General features: G+C 39.7%; 4 protein-coding genes across 4 annotated transcripts; all 4 read left to right on the forward strand.

The window, feature by feature from the left end:
• The first annotated feature begins 3,449 nt into the window (after positions 1-3,449).
• Positions 3,450-4,052, forward strand: LOC135346449 (uncharacterized). The gene has a single exon (XM_064544069.1). The coding sequence runs from the start codon at positions 3,450-3,452 to the stop codon at positions 4,050-4,052; it is 603 nt and encodes a 200-aa protein (XP_064400139.1).
• A 2,533-nt stretch (positions 4,053-6,585) lies between these two features.
• On the forward strand, positions 6,586-7,656 carry LOC135346450 (receptor-interacting serine/threonine-protein kinase 4-like). Its single transcript, XM_064544070.1, has one exon. It carries the CDS (start codon positions 6,586-6,588, stop codon positions 7,654-7,656), a length of 1,071 nt encoding a protein of 356 aa, XP_064400140.1.
• Positions 7,657-7,919: 263 nt separating this feature from the next.
• Positions 7,920-11,938, forward strand: LOC135346178 (uncharacterized). The gene is made up of 6 exons (XM_064543726.1): positions 7,920-10,217; positions 10,273-10,336; positions 10,407-10,549; positions 10,596-10,644; positions 10,944-11,285; positions 11,552-11,938. Exons 1-6 carry the CDS (start codon positions 8,043-8,045, stop codon positions 11,590-11,592), a joined length of 2,814 nt encoding a protein of 937 aa, XP_064399796.1. The 5' UTR covers positions 7,920-8,042; the 3' UTR covers positions 11,593-11,938.
• Positions 11,939-12,232: 294 nt separating this feature from the next.
• LOC135346179 (uncharacterized) lies at positions 12,233-19,926 on the forward strand. Its single transcript, XM_064543727.1, has 3 exons — positions 12,233-12,305; positions 14,785-14,870; positions 15,053-19,926. The coding sequence occupies exon 3, from the start codon at positions 15,072-15,074 to the stop codon at positions 19,923-19,925; it is 4,854 nt and encodes a 1,617-aa protein (XP_064399797.1). The 5' UTR covers positions 12,233-12,305; positions 14,785-14,870; positions 15,053-15,071; the 3' UTR covers position 19,926.
• Positions 19,927-20,043: the final 117 nt, after the last annotated feature.

Here is a 20,043-nt window from a genome sequence, read left to right on the forward strand (position 1 = left end):
CTGATCTAAGTGTGCCTTAATTTGTGAATTCCATGCATTAGCGTTAGAAGTACGCAAAAAGCTTCTTAGGTTTAGCTTGCCTTTTCTCCTATTTAATGATACATATAATTATACAGATTTGGCACATGTAAATCATGGATTCATGCACTCGCCACTAAGACATTGGTAACTGTGGCATGCACTCCTTGGATCTCTACTGCTCTGCCTCTAGATCTGCTCCTGGAGCTTGTGAATGTAGGTGTAAGCATGTGGTGGAGTAGGTGTGGTGTACATGAAAGAGTAGACCTACAATCTACAAGCTCTGACATTTGAAGGTTAATTCCCTTGGAGCCCATTGGCTGTGTGTGCATACATTACAGTGTGTAGTTGTTATGCCACGAATGCTAAATTGTTATCTCAGAATCTTGCTATTATTATTCATTAAGTATACTCTCTAGCCAGTCCCACATCCGAACGGAAGGGACTGATAATTATTATAGATTGTTACTCCGGTGGAATTTTAATGACTTGTGTGACATCATCATGTGGTTTGTACAGTGGTCAATATTGTGTAACTATCAGTTGCATGCGTGGGTTATGTAGGGGGGGATGAACTGTTACGTAAAATATTGAATTCTTAGTCTTAGATGTTGTCCGCCTCCCCCCCCCCCTGTGGGTTATCCTAACCTAACAACGTGCTCCATACTAAATATGTCACATGGCGTTGGTTCTGCTCTCGGATTGGTCATTAATTATACCAGTTAGGTAACAGCACTACTCTCTGATAGGCAATCTACCAGTCCCTTCCCTTGCGGAGGAGAGATGTGAGATTGGCTATAGCGAGTCTAGTTTGGGAACATTTTCCCATGAGGAAAGAGTACGTAGCATCAAGGGCGTATACAGAGAAGAAGGCATGCAAACCGCAACTTACCCTATTCTCAGAATCATCCGACTTCGTATTGAGCTATTTTTAGAACTGCCCACAAAAACGCCCACGCGTAACCTTTGACGCTTTTGGTGCCTGCAGACTCATAGCTTTGGACAAATGCCCAGGAGTCCGCCCCATAGGCATTGGAGAGACCGCTAGGAGAATTATCGGGAAAGCTATTGCATCAACCCTCAAAGAAGACATCCAAGATGCAGCAGGTCCCCTTCAGGTATGCGCAGGTCATATATCGGGATGTGAAGCAGCTGTTCATGCCATGCGTGAAGTCTATGATTCTCAACCGACAGAAGCAGTTATCCTAGTGGATGCCTCAAACGCTTTCAATTCACTTAACCGTGAGGCTGCTCTACGCAACATTCAACAGTTATGCCCTTCTCTTTCAAGAATTATTATCAACACCTACAGAAATGAGTCAGAACTATTCATTGAAGGGAACACACTCCATTCCCAGGAAGGCACCACCCAAGGGGATCCACTAGCCATGGCCATGTACGCAATCGCCATAACCCCACTCATCTATCGACTAGAAAATGCAGGAATCAAGCAAGCCTGGTATGCTGATGATGCTACGGCTGCATGGTGGGTCACTTCAAGATCTTAGAGAATGGTGGGACCGCTTAGCGCAATTGGGCCCAGACTACGGATACTACCCTAATGACCTGGCTTATCGTGAAAGAAGATTACCTAGAAGAGGCCAAAGCGAAATTTAATGGTTCAGGAGTGTCAATCACAGCAGACGGTAAAAGACATCTTGGAGCAGCTGTTGGCACCCCTCATTTTATATCCGGATATGTCCAATGCAAAGTGACCGAATGGGTCAACGAAGTTGATCGCTTATCATCTATCGCTGTCACTCAGCCACATGCAGCATTCACACACGGGCTGAAACACAAATGGACCTACCTAATTCGAACCATCCCGAATATCGCTGATCTACTGCAACCTCTTGAAGATGCGATAAGGCACAAATTCATACCATCCTTGACAGGTCAGAGTGCACTAAATTGCGAAACCAGAGAATTGATGGCACTACCAATACATAGTATATGTCCACCGGTGTGGTGAGTGGGTGGGCAGTTGCTGGATATTACCGAGGTCTATAAGCTGAATGGACAAAGGTTCTGGTGGCAGCTCGAAACCATACGTTGAAGCTGCAACCAGGCCAACTTATACTGGAGCAAGCTAGCAGCCCTCTGCACTCAGGCTGTAGTCATGTATCTGAAAGTGTAGGGTTGTAGCAGAGGTTCTCTGGGGTTGTATGGTCATTTTCAAGTTTGCAACAACAGTATAGAGGGGTGGGGCTGCTTGATAACTTGCACTGAGCATGCGCAAAAATACGAGAATCTACCCCAGGGTGGATTTACCCCTACATAAACTTATCCTTCACCCCGGGATAAGTTCCTTACCCCGGCGTAAGAGTGACCCTACCCCGGGGTAACGGTTTGGTAATTTTGTTACACTTGGCTTCCCATACATGCGCACTATCACCCCTGCAATAAGGTACCAGGCCGTATTTTAATCGGCCTTGAATCGAGGCTAGGCTTGTACTAGCAGTGTCAAAGGCAAACATCCAACAGTTGCAATGCCAAGAAGATAAAACCTAGGTACAATAAACCTGTCTTCCTAAGTCTCTGGTACTTCTTAACAATACGCCCAGCACTTAACTTCCCGCTCGAAGGGGTTGTCTTGGACCTGGCTTAGTTGGGCGTGGCCCCACCCTGGACGCGAACGTTCGCGTCCAGGGTGGGGCCACGCCCAACTAGACCTGGCTGTACTATAGGACTGGTCATGACACTTCTCTAAAATAAATTTTACTGCACTGTTAGATATAGCTAGCTATAGGCTAGCTAGCTAGCAAAGGCACAGGCAATTCTGATGTACACACCCATAATTATATTTATGACTCCGTAAATAACACTGCCCACCTGTTCACGTCGTATACTGTATTCTATTTTTAGTATATCCGGCCTCTGATACGAAGGAATGTTATTTTAGATGAGGTGGCCTCCCAGATAACGGTTTCTGACATTGAAGAGGTTGATATTTCAGTGGAACTTGTAGAACACTGTCTAAAAGATCTTGGCCGTAACAAATCTGACGGCTCCAATTTGTTATCAAACCATTTTGTGCTTGCTGCATCTGTCATTGCGCCATCCCTTGCAACCTTCTTCACGGCTGTCCTTCGTCATGGATACATTCCTTCTGCGCTTAGAGATTGTGTACTTGTTCCAATCCCAAAACCACTTAAAGATCCCTCTGTCTCTGACAGCTACAGGCCTATCGCTCTGGCCCCAAATCTTAGCAAGATAGAGTCTACTTGAGAAGTGTGTACTCCTCAGATACAGGTCTAACCTTTTAACGTCTGACCTACAGTTTGGCTTCAAAGAGGGATTTTCCACTGAATTATGCACTGGAACTGAAGAATGTTGTCTCTAAGTATCTGCAAGGCAATACTAATGTTTTTGGATGTTTTTTAGACGCCAGCAAAGCTTTTGATAGAGTTAACCATACTACCCTGTTTAAGATGCTCATTGATAGGAACCTTCCTCCCACAGTACTGCGATTTCTCTTCTCATGGTACAGGGACCAAGAACTAGTTGTTCGCTGGAATGCAGATATTTCAGCATCTTTTAATGTTTCGAATGGTGTACGTCAGGGTGGTGTTCTCTCTCCAATCCTTTTCACGGTTTATATTGACGAGCTCCTGCAAAGACTATCTCGACTCGGAATTGGTTGCCAACTTGGTGGGCACTCTGTCTGTGCACTTGGTTATGCTGACGATATAGCCCCCTCACCATCTGCCATGCGTATCTTATTGAAAGAATGTGAAGTATTTGCCTCTGAATTCGATATAACTTTTAATGCCAGCAAAACTCAACTTATTTGTTTCAGCAATCGTCCGATGACACTACCTAACGGAGTATTCAGGTTCAATGGAGTTGCTCTTCAATTTACAGACATAGTGACCCACCTTGGCCACACCCTTCATCGCAAGTTGGATGACGAAGTTGATATTGCACAAGTAACTTCCGCTATGTGCAGGAAAGCTAACTACCTGCTCCATACATTTAGTGGGTGTGATATGAGAGTGAAAGCTAATTGTGACCCACTGCCTCTCACTATATGATTGTGTTTTGTGGAGAATTGACAGTAAGAAAATTCGTGCTCTTGAAACCGCTTTTAACAATATTTTGAGGGAAATTTGGAGATTGCCTCGTCAATGTCACACAAGAATTCTCCACTGTGTTGCTGGAGTTCAGAGTTTGTTTAATAGAATACCAGATCTTTTTTCTAACTTCATTTTTCACGTGCTTTAGCATCGAAATTTACCCTCATTAGATCGGTTTTCTCGTGGGCGTCTAGCCATGCATTCACAGCAGTCGGGGCTAACAACCTGATCAAACGGAATTTTATAAAAGTTTATAGCAGTGACGACATGGTTTGTGCAGACTTTGTTCGGGATGTCAGGCTTGGCCGCATTTCATTCAACTCGCGTGAAGATACATCAATGATAATTAACTCTATCTGCTGCGATTGACTTTAAGTTGGACTAACTATTCTTGCACTATAGCTATAGTACTATACTATTACTATACATGTAATATAATATGTACACCTATTCTGGTGTGTTCAATGATAATAATTATTATTAATTATTATTATTATAGTGAGTTGCATGCCCTCTTCTCTGTATACGCCTATGGTAGCATTCAACTATATTATCAACTCTCTGTTCTCTCCGGATTAACTGATTCAGAGAAGATACATTCTCTGCAGTGTACTATAAAACTATGTGTTAATGTTATACATTATATATAGGTATGGCCACAATCACGATGTCGGACAATTAAAAGTTTAAGAGATTGTTTAAATTCTGTGTCAAAGGGGATCGAATTGGTCTAGCTGATTACATCATTACCAATAGTTGTAACCCAAGTGCGTACGATGCTCACGACAGTCTCGGTAGAACAGCTCTTCATATTGCATGTCAGCATGGACACTTGTTCACCGTACGCTCATTGATAGAAGTGTTTGGTTGCTATTGATTTGTTAGAGATAATGCTGGAAACCTTCCTGTTCATTACACTTGCCTGCACGGTCATTTGCCGATAGTAGACTATTTGCTTCACTTTAAAGGTGAGAGCATTACTAATGCAGTGTTTGAGACTGACTCTGAAGGCAACAACTTGCTCCACAAAGCTGGATCAGCACCTGTTGTCAGGTACTTGCAAGAGATTCTGTGCTACAATTCAAAGGATCTTATTCCAAGAAATCTCTATCTGTATTGTGATAGTGTTGCAGCTTATAGCATGTCTTTACCAAAGAAAATATGTCATCACACACGTTTAGTAGTTCTCGGTCTACTGACAAAGAATAAGCGTGGTGACACACCGTTGAATGTTGCATCTCGCCATGGTCATTTGTCTGTAGTTAAAATCTTCAAGTCATATATACCATTCTTGAAACAACTCGAACTAGCACTAACTGCTACAAAATGTAATCATATCCATACTGCAAGGTATATTATGAATTTGTACCCCCAGCTTGTTGATGTCGACTCGGAATCACTAATCGGACAAAAGGAATCTTCATATAACACCATTGGAAGAGATTCTATTTGAACGTTGCGAAATAATTTCTAACTTTGGCAGTGAAATTGTACACAAATCCATTAAATGTGTGGAGTGTAGTAGCTCGTTTGCAACCGATGAAATACTTAGACCATTCCCTATACTAGACGCTTTACATGAACAAAAGCGAACAAATGAACGAAAATGGTCAATATCGTGTCCGGTATGTTCTGAAAAAAGGGCGAAAAATGTATACCACTTTGTTTGTCCTGAATGCAATGTATCGTCTCAAAGCTCAAGTCTTTTACAATATCAGTGTGGCAGGTGCTTTGTGGAAACTAACCTGTCGACTAATCTAGATGCTAATAACTTTGTTCTGAAGAATATTAATGATGCTCAAGTTGGTTTTTCTCCTCTTTATGTTAACTGTTTGCAAGCTACTGTCCTTTTCGGAAATGTGCTGGCATTCAAGGAATTTCAAGCCACTCACAATATTCCTTTTGATGTAACAATACTGCATGCTGCATGTGTATCTGATAATGTCACGTTAGTAACTTACATTATGGAAGTTTTAAACTGTGGGCCAAATGTGCTGGACTCTCAAGGAAATAGGCATTTATGCATTTTTTGCATGTATCATGTGAATGGGGATCGTACAATGCGTTCTTGTACCTATTGAAGCACAAAGACTTGCGGAGAGATATCCTCAACTTTAAAAATGAGAGTCCATTACTACTGGCATGCAAATATGATCGATATGATATTTGTGAGCATCTGCTTGACTCCACCACCACAACCACTGTTACTGATCAGGACACTCCCTTGCATCTAGCCTGTAGCAACAATAACATGAACCTTGTTATTAAATTTGTCAATGGTGCTTCTTTGAACGCTGTTGGCCAGTATGGGGACACACCTATTTTCAATGCTTGTCGTTCTGGTGATCTGGAGATGGTCCAATATCTTATCAAAAAAGGCTCAAATCCAATTTATGTTAATATTTCAACAAAAGAAAGTCCTGTACACATTGCTTGTCGAATGGGTAGGTACAATGTTCTTTAAGCTTTGTTAGTAAAATCTTCAAAAATTATGTTTGGCGCGAACTCGTATGGCGCAACTCCTATTCAACTGGCTATTGAAAGTGGTTGTCAAAAAACTATTGAGGTGCTGTTAAATTCCTATGACAACAAAGTATTTAAAAATGTACATAATGAAAGCCAGCAAACTCTGGCCCATTTGGTGTCTTTAGCAGGACAGACACATGTTGCCGAGTATCTAGTGAAACATTCTGTTAACTGGAATGTTCAAGACATCGATGGAAACACTCCTCTTCATCTTGCCTGTAATAAAAACAATACAGATATTGTTAAGTTAATTGCTGGCCATTGCACAGTGACAATTCAAAACAAGGACCTTAAGACCCCCATTCATATTGCAGTTCTCAGTGGAAAGGTTGTCATTCTAGATGCCTTGCTGGAAGGATATTCAGGTTCATTAGATGAATTTGCAGATTTGGATGGTAATACTGCACTGCATTCAGCGTGCCAAAGCAATAACGATTCCTCCTGTTATATCGTCAAAAGATTGTGTGACTACTGTTCTCTAACAGTTGAAAACAAGGAGAAATCAACACCCATGCATTTTGCTTGCAAATTTGGAAACTTTGCCTTGGTAGATCATCTTTTTAAGAGATATAGCAGCTTACATTTGGATTGCTTGCTTGTTGACGATGATGAGAATACAATTCTTCATGTAGCCGTGGAAAACAGTGCTTCTTTAGAAGTAGTCACAGTGGTTTCAAATCATATAAGTCCTGTTCATAAGAATAAGCAAGGGGAAACATCAATACACATTGCCTGCAGAAACGGTGACCTCCCTATTGTTCGTCTGCTTGTTACTAAGGCTGCTGAACTTGTATTCACTGACAGTGACGATTCGTATTTACACTCTGCATGTTGTGGCAAATCTCTTAAAGTTGTGATGTTCCTAGTTGAAGAGAGTGGGCTTGCTTTTGACAGACTTATGAATACAAACAATGACGGAAACACACCATTGCATTGTGCTTTTATCACAGGTATTTTTGAGATCATTTCTTATCTAATGAGATATGCTAATTTGTATACTCAAAATCTTAACAAGGAAGGACTTACACCCTATTAGCCTCAGGACATTTTGCAGTCGCAGAACAGATCGATGAAATCATTGGCGAATGTAAACCTGAAAATCCTTTATTGCATTGTGTTTTCAACTATCTGAAGGATCCTACATTGCTTTTCAGAGTAGTTCAGTTCATTGTAAAGAATAGGATATCAGATGCATTAAAGTGTGATTCGAAAGGTAACACACTATTGCATTCCTTCCTGCATCAAATTGAAGTATGGTGCCTAACTGATTATGATGATAACATGATTCGAGAATGTTTACCGAAGCTGATCCCAGAATTTTGGAAATTCCTTTTAACCATACCTGGGCTTAATATTTGCACTCAGAATCAACAAGGTTATACTCCTCTGCATATTCTTGTCCAGTCAAAGCTCTACTATGTTATGGGAATGATTAAGAAATACCTGGACCATCTTACTAATGTAAGCGACAAGGTGAATTTAAGAAATGGAAATGGAAAAACTGCAATTCAGTTAGCTGATAGAAGTACTTCTTATCTTCTAATCAAGTATGGTGCCAACCCTGATGATGTCTCTGCTTTGTATAGTGATATTCTCAACAGATTCAAGAAAGAGCACCCACTAGAACCGTCAATTAAGATAGTTGTTCTTGGTAATTCAAAAGCAGGGAAGTCAACACTCATTGAAACAATAAAGAGACAAGATTTACCTACTGCCTCACAACAGAATTGTACACATGTTGATGGTCCTACTGCTGGAGTAAAGAGTACTGATCACACCAGTAATGTTTTGGGACATGTAACTTTTCACGATTTCGGTGGACAACCTGAGTTTGAAAGTGGAAATGCAGTATTCTTAAGGACTTCAGTCTCCATTGACTATCCACCTATATTTCTATTGCTGGTTGATGTTCGTCAAGACTTTGTGAAAAGCGCTCAGTACTGGTTCTCTTATATAAAAGACAACACACCCGTTCAGTTGGAAACGCCCCCTCATGTTATCATACTTGGTAGCCATAGTGATAGCATTTCCGTAACTGACCAAGACAAAGTGAAAAAACATATTGGATCTGTAATGAGAAGTGTTGGTTCAGGAAAATTTAAATTGAATGTCGCTGATCCAATAATTCTAGACTGTCGAGCAGTAGGCTCTGAGCAAATAAAGGTGTTAAGCCAAGTGCTAGCTGACAGCAGCACACAATTGCGACACTTGCTAGAAGTTGACTGTCGTTGCCATATCCTCATTGCTCATTTATTAGGATGGTATCACCAACAACACCCTGCTGTTAAATCTGTTAAATTCGAAGAAGTTAAAAAAAAAATTGAGTCTTCTACTGTTAATGATTATCATGACGTTTTACTTCCAGCTACTACCCGTGATTTATTAGCTCTTCTAAAATGCCTTCATTCTGGGGGACATATCATCTTACTGAATCCTGACGACATTAATAGTTGCTGGATTGTTTTGGACAAACATTTTTTGTTTGAAATGGTAAATGGAACTTTGTTTGCTCCTCCTGATGATGACGGTTTTGATCACGTGACTAAAGTGCAAACAAACACTGGTGTTGTTACTAGCAGTATGCTCAAATCTCTTTTCAAAACGAGTGAAATTGATCATATTATCGAGTACATTACCTACTCAGAATTTTGTCAGAAGATAGAAGACGATGAAACTGTTACGCTGATTGAAGCTGCTTGTTCTAGCAGCACAAAGTCAGCAATGCAAATCGAATGTGAAGAGAGTGGACATGTGTCAAGCGTTGAAGTAACTAGACAGCAATTGAAAGAGGAGTATTTTTTTCTTCCATGTCTTGTACGATGTGAACACCCGGATCATGTTTGGAGTGATGATGAACATACATCACATACCGGTACTTTCAGTTGGTATATGAAATGCAACAGATCTCACTTCTTGAATCCAAGGTTTTTGCATGTGCTACTGCTGAGACTAACTTTCGACTTTGTCACCCAATCCAATTCTGAGCCACTGCAACGTAAATGCAACATATGGAAGAATGGTATTCACTGGAGCACAAGGTCTGGAGTGGAGGTGTTAGTCGAAGTCGTTGAGCAAAACACTGCTGTTGTACTCTTGTTGCGCTTTATTGATGGGCACGAGTTGAAAGGAATAGAACTTCGGTCTAAAATAATCGAGAAAATTCTTCACACCAAGGAAGAATTTTGCCCAAGTTCTGAAGTCATGGAATTTGTAATTCCTCAATATTTGAGCTATCCAGCCAATTTTTGCGATGTACGAAAAGTATCAATCGGTGAAATTTCCCAGGCTATGTCTGAAGGCAATCCTTGTGCTTTTGATTCAAACCATAAAAGTCATAAATTGAAGTCAATTCTACACTATGACTCGTATCTTCAATTTGATCACAGTCTTATCGAGTATTTGTGGTCGAACGATGATGATCAGACAGAAGTTCCATCTGAACAACTGTCAAAACTCACTAAAATGCCAACTGGTGAACAAATGAGAGTACTGGGACAAGAACTTGTTATACAAATTGAAGGCCAGGAGAAAATATCTTACAGGAAGCTCCATGAAATATTGGGAAGTTTTACTATCTTTTGCAATCGGAATCCTTTGGTAAGTGACTTATACATGCAAACTGGATAAAATTGTTACCACATTTTGTTCTTAGAAATTAGCCTCAGCGAAGATCCCAGAAATGTACAAAGAATCTCGATGGCAGCCCAATGTTAACAGTAAATGACACCAATAATGCCCAATTTTAAGGTGTTAAATAATGTATGCTTTCTTACCATAATTATAAAGCACCCAGCTCCAGTATAGTCACACAAAGGCTGCAGGACCACATCATAGGATCTGATAACCCTCTGCAAAGCCTACCTCCACACTCAACAGTGAGCCAGGATTCTCAAATAACCAATGTTATTATTCCAACGATCACCGAAAAGGTACGTAAGCTATAATAGTTAGATTATAATTATAGTATGGATACAGATTGGCTCTTCTGTTGTGTCTCTCCCAACTAGTGCACCTGTAACGTACAGTGAGTTGGTTTATAGCCATGTATGTGCGTAATGTATTTTCCTCTGCTTATTAATCTATAATTTATACTGTATAGGGGAGGGTATAAATTTTCGCGGAAATGCCTTTAAAAGGTTTTTGTGGATTTTATTTTCGTGGAATAACAGCCTTTTTGCAGCATGCATGCATGCGATATTAAATTCGCGGTACATGTTTAATCCGCAAAAACCACGAACATTTATACCCACAAAATATATACCCTCTATAATACGGTATACTTATCATTTTATGTACACTCATATGGCGTACGTATATATGTAGGTACCTCAGGACCTTGTAAGGTGACTGTGAATGAGCTAAAGAAGCAATTTAATATTAGCGATGATCAACTTGGCAATAGAGTCGAAAAATCTGACATTAAGAACTTGGCTTCTTTTTTTGGTGATGTAGAACTCTATCTCCCAGGCTTACGTCTGTGTGAAGCAGATGACGCAGATGTCCGAACAGCAGTTCACCTTCATGGCAATCAAACTGGAATGAACAAAGCTCTTACCATTTGGATTAACTCGTATAAAGCAACTTTCAAAGATTTGATTTCTATCGCTTTGGATGTACGTAAAGCAATTGTGGCTGAAAGGATTTGCAAGCATTTGCAGCAAAACAGTGAGTGCATGCAGGTTGTGCAGGTTGTGCATGCTTCCTACGTGTTCATATAAACATCCATACATGCATGCATGCATATACCGATAAAGGTAAATTTGGTGACCAATTAATTTTGACAATTTGGCGAATCAAAGTGAGGGTGGTCCCCGATACACCGCCAGCTTATTATCGTTAAATTAAACTTCACCAATAATAATTCCATTGCCTCCTTTGTTGGTAATGAAACCCTTGAAACCTCATTTATGTCGTATATTCAACCATTACAGATCACAGTGAATCCAGTCTACCAAGTAGTTCACCCCCCTAAACGACCAAGGCGTGACCCAGACATGCGATAGGATTTTGTACACTTTCAACATAATTAGGAGTATAGTTACTGCACCTGTCAATATTTTTTGACCCACAATTTTGTATAGTAGCTACAGTTTACGTACACTATCTAGTTGACCTCAATATACACTTATACTGAAACTGAACTTATAATGTTATTAAGGTGCTCAGTTTTTTTCTTTATAGATTATAGTACATGTCTAGTTCATAACCACTTGTACGTCTATAGTTAATTGGTAGTTTATATGTAATTATACCATCTTTCTATTGATCAAACATCAGCACAATGTTTAGATTAAGTTTACATACCATCTTTCTATTGATCAAACATCAGCACAATGTTTAGATTAACATTCAAGTCATGTCAATTGAGAAGGTGTAGCAACTCTAAAGTTCCCATAGAATCTATAGCCGAGAAGTGATTAGAGAGTTCGCCAGAAATTAAGGCTTTGAACTTTTTGAATTACCCAAATAGTCTATAATTACCAATAGAGGGTCTAGCTAGGCTGTGTGACATATCATCCAATTTATTGAGTGGGTGTCTTACATGTACATGTGTACATGTACATTGTTGTGGAGTAGGTGTGGTGTAGACATAAAAGGTATAAGCCACAAGTTTCCTTGGTCAAGGACATATGCACTGTCTGCCTGCAAACCCTTCTTTACCTTCTGGCTGAGATTAATTATAAGGTGATGTATATGTAATACTTAGTAGACTACCACAGTAAAGAAGGGGGGGGGGTTGAAAACGGAGCATTTACGCACAGTCAATTACTTCGAATTCTGTGTTTGATATCCATGCATATAATCATGTTGATCCGTGTTTTTCGCCTAAGCCAGATAGCCCACCAATCCAGCGGAAATGTTTTTACTATCATTTACCATTTGCAGCTCCCCTCTGATTCTTTGGCTGGCTGAGCATCTGCGCCGCGTCCATGCGTACTTACTGTGCATCATATAGAAGCGTTGTGTATGTCATGTCACCTGGTCCAGCTAGCTAGGAGCTTGGATTTTTGAGTGTTGTATTATCGTTTCGGCTCCATCTATAGTGGCTTTGTTCTACAAGGAGAAGCTTGTGACTACACAGTACAATTGATTCTAAAGTAGCTGCATAGGCATTGTAATTAGTGAAATAAAAGCCTTGGTAGGTTGGTCTGTAACATTTACTTTTGCCTAATTATAAGCGGGTTTGACTAAACGTGTCTTGATAGTTGATTCATTGTTTGGCACAGTATTTTACGACAGAACATCTCCAGTCATCATGGCATGATTATGACTCTACTGTAATACCTCAAAGTGAAACAGTGCAGATAGAAATCCTAAGAATGTGCTTCCTATGCTGTTTTTATTGCTTGAAGGGGACTCACTAACTATTACTGCTGTCTTGCTGTGACTGTTCCACTAGCCACAATAAATTATTGCTAGCTTGCTTAACCTAGTACTACTGTATGAGCTAGAAAACATGGCCTGGAAGAAATACAGACGAAAACGCGAATCGTAACCACATTGCGTCCAACCCCCTTCCCTTTGGTAGTACATATTGCTATCGTAAACTGGTTAACTATTATACCTATTATAGACAGGTAATAATTTTAGAGTTTTCAGATTTGACTCTATTTTTAGGGCACTATATAATTCATTAGTCAATTTTAAGGTTGAAGGGAACGTTTGGGAGTCAGGCTAGCTTGATTAGCATAATTATACTCTTATTAAAAGGTAATTCATAATCCTCTTTCAGTCGAATGGCCAAGGCAGAAATTTATCGCACAGACCGGAAGTACTTCCTGTTGTCCATTTGGATATGCGGTTTCAAGCTCAATTTTTGCACAAACTTTAGCTTAATTAGTGTAGCATTTTATCATTGTCTATACAGTGGAACCTCCATAAAACGAACACTATTGGGGAACAGCCTTTTGGCCGTTATAGAGAGGTAGTCTTCTTTGGGAGGTTTTGATTGCCAGCTATAATTATATGTATGCTCTATGAGTCGTTTTTTGCTGCAAATGAATCTTGGAGCATGCTAACTGCTTCTTAGCTCATACAAGCTTTGAAAGGCTGTAGAGACAAGCTACAGCTAGATTTTCACGATTGTAAAAAATAATGCTATCTCAGCAATAATTTTCTGCTAATTCTGGGTGTGGCTGTCCGTTCTGGGAGATTATTTTCCATTGCTAAAGCTGATCAGAGACTACAAAGCTGCTCGTTATGTATTCATTACGGTGGAGCATATAAAAGTTTAGCATGATTTTACACACGGAATTACAAGAGTGTCTAGCTTTTGTAAGCTATAAAACAATGCACATACACATACATCGTGTTACAACAACAAAATGTAATACAATGGGGAAGTTAATACACTGGGGAATCACAAGGAGATCTGTTAAGAGACTTTTTCACTCAAAATAGAGCATGTGACATCCATGCACTGTCCACATCCAGACGAATCAAATACCCTTACAGAGAGCTAGGGTTGATCAAAATTATCCCCTTAGTATAGTGTTCTCCATGCAGTCTCCCCTCTTATTCTTCATATGCCTCCGAGTACTCCCACCTCAAATCCTGAGCTGATAATGCAGAAGCAGAAGCTAGTAAAGACACCCAAAATACACTTAATCCACATACTGGCTTGTTGCCATGCAAGCTCAAGTATGATTACAATCCACCTGTAGCTGAAATGATGCCCTTCCAGTTTGTAGAGCTATTTCCTACCATATAACTATAACTAACGCGTGCTTCTAAACTGGCCTCAAACTCAAGCCCCTCGTTTTTGCTTACTCTCCAACATGACGTAATTATTAAATTAACCGTTAGGCATTTATACATAGACTTAAGGTGCCTTGGCCGTTTGACTGTTATTAGAGCGGACATAATGTAAATGTCACGAATGCTATAACTCAGAATCTTGCTATATTCTTTAAGGGTTTAGGTTACAGGGACTAGACTCTCTAGCCAGCCCCACATCCGCAAGGGAAGGACTGGTATAGATTGTTATTCCAGTGGAATTTTAATGACTTGTGTGACATCATCATGTGGTTTGTACAGTGGTCAATATTCAGTTGCATGCGTGCATGGGTTATCCTAACCTGACAACGTGCTCTATACTAATTATGGTGTTGGTTCCGCACTCTGATTGATCATTACCAGATTTACGTAATCGCACAACTCTCAGATAGGCAATGCACCAGTCCCTTCCCTTGTGGAGGCGAGATGTGAGATTGGATTGGCTATAGCGGCAACACTTTCCTATGGGGAAAGGTATAGCGATTCAACCATATCCTACATGTAACACCACTGTACACATTATCCACTCTCTGGATTAAAACCCATGAAGAGATGAGAAAGAAGCGCCAGATACAATTTCTATAATAATACAAATGTACGACAAAAAACTGTATAAATGGTGTACTATTTATAATTTATACAACTGACTATTATAGATATATCGCCACAATCAGTATGTCGGACAATGAAAAGTTTAAGAGATTGTTTGAATTCTGTGTCAAAGGGGATCGAATTGGTCTAGCTGATTACATCATTACCAATGGTTGTAACCCAAGTGCGTACGATGCTCATGACAGTCTCGGTAAAACAGCTCTTCATATTGCATGTCAGCATGGACACTTGCTCACCGTACGCTCATTGATAGAAGTGTTCGGTTGCTATCGATTTATTAGAGATAATGCTGGAAATCTTCCTGTTCATTATGCTTGCCTGCACGGTCATTTACCGATAGTAGACTACTTACTTCACTTTAAGGGTGTGAACATTACTAATGCAGTTTTTAAGACTGACTCTGAAGGCAACAACTTGCTCCACAAAGCTTGTCAGTCTGGATCAACACCTGTTGTCAGGTATTTACAAGCAATACTCTGCTACAACTCAAAGGATCATGTTTCTAGAAAGTTGAATTTATATCACGATAGTCATGAAACATACAACCTAGCCACAAGTGTGAAATTACTATTACACCGAAAACTTTTATTAATCCATTGTCTGTTGACCAAGAATAAACGTGGTGACACTCCTCTGCATATTGCATGTCGTCATGGTCATTTGCCTATTCTGAAAATATTCAAGGTATACATACCACTCTTGCAACATCTTAAGCTATCAATAACTGCTAGCAAGTCGACACATTATGATGTTGCTGCCTTCATTTTAACAGTGGGCACTAAACTTGCTTTTGTTGATGTTGACTCTGAATCACTACTTGGAGGCCCAGTTTTTCCAAACATTCAATCATTTGAGCTGCTGACCGACCCAATAGTAGAAAAAGAACGATTTTATCTACTCAAAAAACTATCGATTCAATGTCAATCATGTTGGAAATTATTTGATCTCGAAGACATTTCTAATTTTAATCGTAACGATTTAACAGGTGTTTGCCCAACTTGTTTCGACCTTAGCTCAAGAGATAGGTTTTACTTTCATTGCAATAAATGTGAAAAGTATTTTATTCATCAATCTCTATCATCGAAATGTAGGGAATGCTTTTTTGAAGGTGAAATTAATCTAATTAAATCTATTATCAACACTGAACCCCCACAAACTCTGTTTGAAAATGACGATCAGTTTGGCTTTGATTTTTTTTGTATGTCTGTTGGTCATTCAGCCGCTCAGAGTGGTAATATACAGGCGTACAAGCAAATAGAAGACGTTCATTTGGTAGTGCCTAGTGCTGAAACACTCCTTCATGCAGCATGCATCTCTGATAATGTTTTTCTTGTTGACTACATCATGGCAACAGCAAAGTATGGGATTGATGTACTTGACTCTAATGGAGTTACTCCTTTACATGTAGCTTGTGAGTGGGGCTCGCTTAAAGTGTTTTCACATCTGTCCCGTTTAATTGTATCGGTAGTGGATATCCCCAACAAAGAGCTTTTGCTTTTACTTGCTTGCGAACATAATTGTGTTGATTTGTGCAAAAAGGTGATTGCTGTGTTTGGCTGTGTCACACTTCAATCAAATTATGATTTTGAAACTCCGTTGCATGTAGCTAGTGCTAATAATAATATCGAACTTGTCATGTTGATTGTTGAAGAGGGTGGCCTATGCTTCATAGATAGTATTGACGAGTTTGGAGACACTCCTCTTTTTAATGCTTGTCGTTGCGGAAACTTAGAGATGGTTAAGTATCTTATTGAAAAAGGTTCAAATCCTTTATTTGTGAATGCTGTAACAAAAGAAACAGCTGCCCACATTGCGTGCAGAATGGGTAACTCAGACATCCTTTGTGAAGTGATTAAGAAACCTACGGACAATTACCCTTTATCAGAGAACTGGTACGGGGCAAAACCAATTCATTTGGCCATTGACAGTGACTGTAAAAAATGTGTGGAATTGTTGGTACAACACACCCGAATGGATTTAAACCAGGTGCTTAATAACCGAAATCAAACCCTAGCTCATTTTATCTCAATGACTGGGAAGCTGGAATTTTCTGAATCATGTCTCAAGGTGTTACACGATTCACTAGACTGGAATGCTGTGGATTGCAATGGTACCATGGCTCTTCATAACGCTTGCATGAGTGACAATGAAAACGTTGTGAAGCTTATTGTTGATGTATGCTCCATCACACTACAAACCAAGAACACCCTCAATACCCCGGTACATTTTACGGCTCAATTGGGAAGCATGGAAATATTTAGATTGCTAATGCAAAGGAAATCTCAGATTGCTGGTTCATTGGATGAATATAGAGATATCAATGGTGAAACTCCTCTTTATTTAGCCTGTCGAAGAAATTTTGAATCCTCATACGAAATGGTCTCTACTTTGTGTGAATATTGTTCTGTGACAGCTCAAAACAAAAAACTACAAACACCCTTGCATATTGCTTGTCAAACTGGGAATATTGCTGTTGTGAGATTTCTTTCAGAAAGATTTAATGGAGATTATGTAGATGAGGAGGAAAACACGGTATTACACATAGCCTCAGAAAATGACTCTTTAGAAGTAGTCAAAACTGTCTTAAGTCTCGTTTCTCCTGTATGCAAAAACAAAAATGGTGAAACTCCAATTCACATTGCTTGTAGAAAGGGCAGTGTAGATATTGTTCGAGCTCTTGTTGGCAAGAAAGTAGATCTTGTTTATACAACCAGCGGAAACTCATATTTGCATTCAGCATGTAAAGGCGAATCTCTTGAGGTTGTCGAATTCTTGCTCAAAGAGAGTGGACTAGACTGTAGCCAAATGATGGTGGAGAATGAAGAAGGCAATACACCATTGCATTGTGCTTTTCAAGAAGGGTTGTTGGACATCATCTTGTTTCTGTTAAATTGTAACCAATGGCATATTCTACAAAAGCGAAATAAAAGCGGATTAACTCCATTCTATTGCATTTTGGCTTCTGAGCACGTGGCCGTTACAAGGCAGCTTTTGTCAAGTACAGATATTGACATAAATATATTATACACGCGTGAGGAGCCGCTGCTGCATTGCATCCTAAAATATTCAAAGGATGTTCCATCAATTCGTAGTTTGGTTCGTTTTATCGTAGAAAACGACATTTGCGACCCACTAGCGTGTGATTCTGAAGGATATTCAATTTTACACTATTTTTTCATTCGAATTATGGAGTGGTACCTTTTAGGGAGAGAATTGCACCCATATCTCGACTTAGTGCTCCCAGATCTCTTGGATTACCTCCTGGAAATACCACGAGCTCAGATAAGCAAGCAGAATCAATGTGGGAATTCCCTGCTGCACACTTTTGCAATGCATAGCCAATATAATATATATAAGATTGAATATCTGGAGAAGCTACTACGTAAAGCAGATATTAGGGACTCAGTAAATACAAAAAATGCCGAAAAAAAAACTCCTATTCAGTTAGCACAAAGAGGGAGGTCTACTCGTCTACTAATAAAGTATGGTGCTAACCCTGGCGAAGTTTCAGAACAATTAACTTCTATTCTTAACAAGTTTAAGAAAAAACACCCGCTAAAACCTTCGATTAAGATTGTTGTTGTTGGTAACTCAAAGGCTGGAAAAACAACGCTTATTGAAACCATAAAACATTTTGACTCCCCAAATGCAGCTAGTACAGAGCCCATGGTTGTTGAAAGCCCTACAGCTGGAGTAAAGATAACTGATCACACCAGCCAAGTTTTGGGTCTCATCACCTTCTATGATTTCGGTGGCCAGCCGGAATTTGAAAGCGTAAATGCTGCATTCTTAAGTAATGCTGTTTCTCTGGACTATCCTCCTATATTTTTGTTGCTAGTTGATGTTGCTAGATATGTCTCTCAACTTGCACGAAACACTCAGTACTGGCTTACTTACATTAGAAACTGTATCCCTAATCAACTGGAGGTCCCACCACATGTAGTTGTCATTGGTAGTCATGCTGACTCCATTCAGAACACTGAACATTTTAAATGCCATTTCAAATCTGTTGTTGAGAAACTCTATTGTGACAAATTTCATATAGCTGATCCAATTCTGTTAGATTGCCGTGCAATATGCTCTGAGCAAATACAGAAGTTACATCAAGTGTTGGCTGATAGCAGCACTAGCTTACAAAAAACTCTCGAGATTGATTGCCGATGTCATGTACTGTATGCCTTCTTATCAAATTGGTTTGCTAACGTCTCAGTCGTTAAATTTTCTGATGTGCAAGCAAAAGTTGACTCTGTAACGGGCTCAAAATATTATGATAAGGATATTTTGCTCCCAAGTACCACACCTGACTTGTTGCCTTTACTGGAAAGCCTCCACTCTGGAGGGCACATTGTCTTACTGAATAGAAAGCATGTAGACAACTGCTGGATTGTCTTAGACAGCAAACTATTGTTTGAAAAGGTGAATGGGACTCTTTTTTGCCCAAGTGATCCTGGATTTCACCCAAAATTACCAAAAAATATTGGTGTCTTAACTCGGAAAGATCTTGAATCACTTTTTGGGACGGAACATCTTGAATCAATCATTGCATATGTCATGTACTCGGAGTTTTGTCAGAAGATTGAAGATTCAGAAGTTTTACAATTGATTGAAACTGCTTGTTCAACTGTGTCCAAAAACGGCAGTGAACGAACCAGTATGTTGTTTACCCCGTCACACCTTAGTGAAATGCAGACAGATACTGCAGGTTGTATTGAAAGTGATACTACTAGTATTACTATTGCTTCCACCACAGATGAACTCGAGACTTACTTCTTTTTTCCAGGATTAGTGAAACGGGAACGTCCCAATAATGTGTGGAGTGATGGTGGTGGAGATTCATCCTATACTTTCAGTTGGTGTTTGATATGCTATGATAATAATTTTTTGGACACAAGATTCTTGCAAGTGCTTCTACTGTGACTCACTTTCAATTTTGCTACTGCAGTTGAGCAGCTTCGATGCTATTGCAACATTTGGAAGAATGGCATTCATTGGAGCACCCATCAAGGTGTGGAGGTGTTAGTTGAAATTGTGGAAC

This window comes from Halichondria panicea, chromosome 13 (assembly GCF_963675165.1).
Source record: "Halichondria panicea chromosome 13, odHalPani1.1, whole genome shotgun sequence".
Lineage (NCBI taxonomy): Eukaryota > Metazoa > Porifera > Demospongiae > Suberitida > Halichondriidae > Halichondria > Halichondria panicea.

Coding starts and splice junctions, on each gene's coding strand:
- LOC135346449 (XM_064544069.1), top strand. CDS start 3,450: ATGCTCATTGATAGGAACCTTCCTCCCACAGTACTGCGATTTCTCTTC.
- LOC135346450 (XM_064544070.1), top strand. CDS start 6,586: ATGTTTGGCGCGAACTCGTATGGCGCAACTCCTATTCAACTGGCTATT.
- LOC135346178 (XM_064543726.1), top strand. CDS start 8,043: ATGGGAATGATTAAGAAATACCTGGACCATCTTACTAATGTAAGCGAC. Junction 10,218..10,272: donor TTTGCAATCGGAATCCTTTG/GTAAGTGACTTA, acceptor TTTTGTTCTTAG/AAATTAGCCTCAGCGAAGAT. Junction 10,337..10,406: donor ATGGCAGCCCAATGTTAACA/GTAAATGACACC, acceptor ATAATTATAAAG/CACCCAGCTCCAGTATAGTC.
- LOC135346179 (XM_064543727.1), top strand. CDS start 15,072: ATGTCGGACAATGAAAAGTTTAAGAGATTGTTTGAATTCTGTGTCAAA.